Source organism: Eurytemora carolleeae, unplaced genomic scaffold (genome assembly GCF_000591075.1).
Source record: "Eurytemora carolleeae unplaced genomic scaffold, Eaff_2.0 scaffold929, whole genome shotgun sequence".
Lineage (NCBI taxonomy): Eukaryota > Metazoa > Arthropoda > Copepoda > Calanoida > Temoridae > Eurytemora > Eurytemora carolleeae.
This window is the reverse complement of record NW_019396818.1, coordinates 95848-98308: the sequence shown is the minus strand read 5'-3', so window position 1 is coordinate 98308 and position 2461 is coordinate 95848. Positions and strand designations below refer to the sequence as shown.

At 31.9% G+C, this 2461-nt stretch overlaps 1 protein-coding gene across 1 annotated transcript in view; it reads left to right on the top strand.

The window, feature by feature from the left end:
• The window catches only part of LOC111709016 (uncharacterized), a gene marked incomplete in the record, with an annotated part of 23777 nt that extends 21316 nt beyond the window's left edge, over positions 1-2461 (top strand). The window contains 1 exon segment of the mRNA XM_023482581.1: positions 1978-2461. Within this exon segment, the coding sequence (XP_023338349.1) occupies positions 1978-2059 (82 nt within the window).

The window sequence follows — 2461 nt, the reverse complement described above, 5'->3', positions numbered from 1 at the left end:
TTCCCTAGGGAGATTAATTTTCTCAAGTTATGGTCCCTAGGGCGTCTATATTTATCAGGTTGGTTTCCCTAGGGAGATTAATTTTCTCAAGTTATGGTCCCTAGGGCGTCTATATTTATCAGGTTTGTTCCCCACTTTCCGCTACTAATAATTACTCAATAATTAATAAAATAAAATAACTCAATAATTAACAATGAAGTTTATTTCTAATCTAAAAATAAGCACACTTTAACAATACAATATATCGTTGAAATATTTAACTGTGAACAATGTTTGATTTTTAAAAGGTTCTTTAATTTATTGGTTACAAAGATTTTGTTGTTTGTAGCAATAATCACGAATTTAAGCATTTACTTATATTTAACGTGTTTCACTGGAGTGGAGTTGCGTCTATAAGCCGGAGAAATGTTGGGTTTGGCTCCGAGGGTATGATTTGGTTTAAGACGACATTTTACGGCGAAAGGTTGTAAGGTTTATGGTCTACAATAGGGCAATCGTAGGGCGTCCCTAACAGTCAGACTTTTTTTTATCATTTTGTTCAATGATCATACCCCGCCATGCAGGGGGGGATATAAGGATTTATTGACAAAAAAGGCAGTAATATTAAAAATAATAGTCTTACTCTAAGAGGAAAAAAATGTTACTTTTTAAATCTTTAGAAAAGCTACTCTGCCAAACTTTGAAAAAATATGGTCATTACTCATTGTTAAATTTTCTTGTCGTCAATGTAGTATGTTAAGATCCTAACGAAATCTAATGTAGAAACGACATTATTTAGAAGTAAAAATGTTTTTTTTTTTATTGTCCATACCATTTCTATTTTTCTATTTTTCTATTTTCTATTAAAAAAACATCTAATTTTAATGACATTGACTATTACTTTAGAATTTAGAATCATTTAGAATTTGTTGACTTAAAATTTGAAATATCTGATTCCGACGTATCTACACAGTGCACATTTTAATTGTTTTCGTGCAAATTTAAAAGATAATCAATTTTAAAATCAACCTTTTTTTAAAAACAAAAACAAAGTAACAACTCTTTCCTCCGTTAAAAAGTCGGCGCGGCTTGGCGCTTAAAAACTTGTTAAGAATGTCTTCATGTTTGATTGATTTTAATCTACTAGGATGGGAGCAGGAGCGTACGAGGGCTTTTGTTTAAGGGGGGGGGCACAATTTGCGCGCGTGGGGGGGATGCGTAAGCGCGCAAAAATTTTTTTGGGGTCCCCCCCCTTGGCAACAGTATGCCCTCCCCTTAAAAATCCTTTTTTTGAAAAAATATTGATACCTTTTTTTATTTTTTTTGCCCCCCCTCCCACCTGGACTTTTTTTGTTCACCATAAAAATACACCAAAAAGACTACATTTTTGGGTGGTTAATAACCTTATAGAGTCTAAAAATTATTCCTTTGCTTGAAAAACTAACTTTTTATCTTCACAAATTTATCACTTAACTCCATCACAGCTAACTTAGAATATTTTTTAATTAAACAGAGTTAAAATGTAATTAAAATTAAAATTATATTTTATTTTAATCAAGTATTAACAGTCTTTTTATTGAAAAGGTTCAAGTCTTTTCAGAATAATATAATCTAAATAATATCAAGGTTATAATGCAAGGAAAGTTAATTTTAGTTGTGTATACTCTGCGTACATATTGAAACCAGTTCAGTCTAGGCGGAATTTGTAAACAAGAATAGATGCCTCAGTGTTCGTATAGTATCCGAGGAGGATAAAAACATTTAATTTTGATAATTTTGAAAATTCACATAATAGTTTCCTAAGACCAGAATATTTCATAAATTATTTTTGTGAAAATGGATTCCATGTCAGGCTTCAACATCCGTCTTGTGTTTACTTTTCCGCCAAAGACAGTACAAAAAAATGCGTATACCACTGAAATAACTTTCCTTGCATTAGTACCTTGAATAATATGAACTCATGAGATTGGAGTGTTATAAATAGTTATGCATATATAGGTGGAAAACCGTTGTTTCAGTCGAGGGGAGGAATCATCATGCTGCTTTAGTAGTTCCGAAACAATCTTTATCTTGTCCATAATATCAATGATAATATTTATAAGTCCTTTTATATACCAACAGGGTTACCCACAAAGATGAGACTGCAAAGACGATCTGAAACCCTAAAAAATATCACGATCCCAAAATTAATTTAAGTCTTCTGCCTATGAATAAAGTCTTTAAATGGCGTATTTAATGATTTAGCAAAGAGAGAAACAAGTTTACAGTTGCAGGGAATATTGAATATAAGGACATTTATAAATTACGTTCAATCGTCTATAAAGTCTATTTCTTTGTGGGTAAGTCACTTTCATAGTTCATTACATTTCGTGAATCGCATATTACTGAAACCTAGCATTCTGTGCTAGAAATGTTGTACTCAGGGAGTAAGGAATAGAAGGGAGATATAACTTACTCGGTTCGCCCTACCATATGATTATAC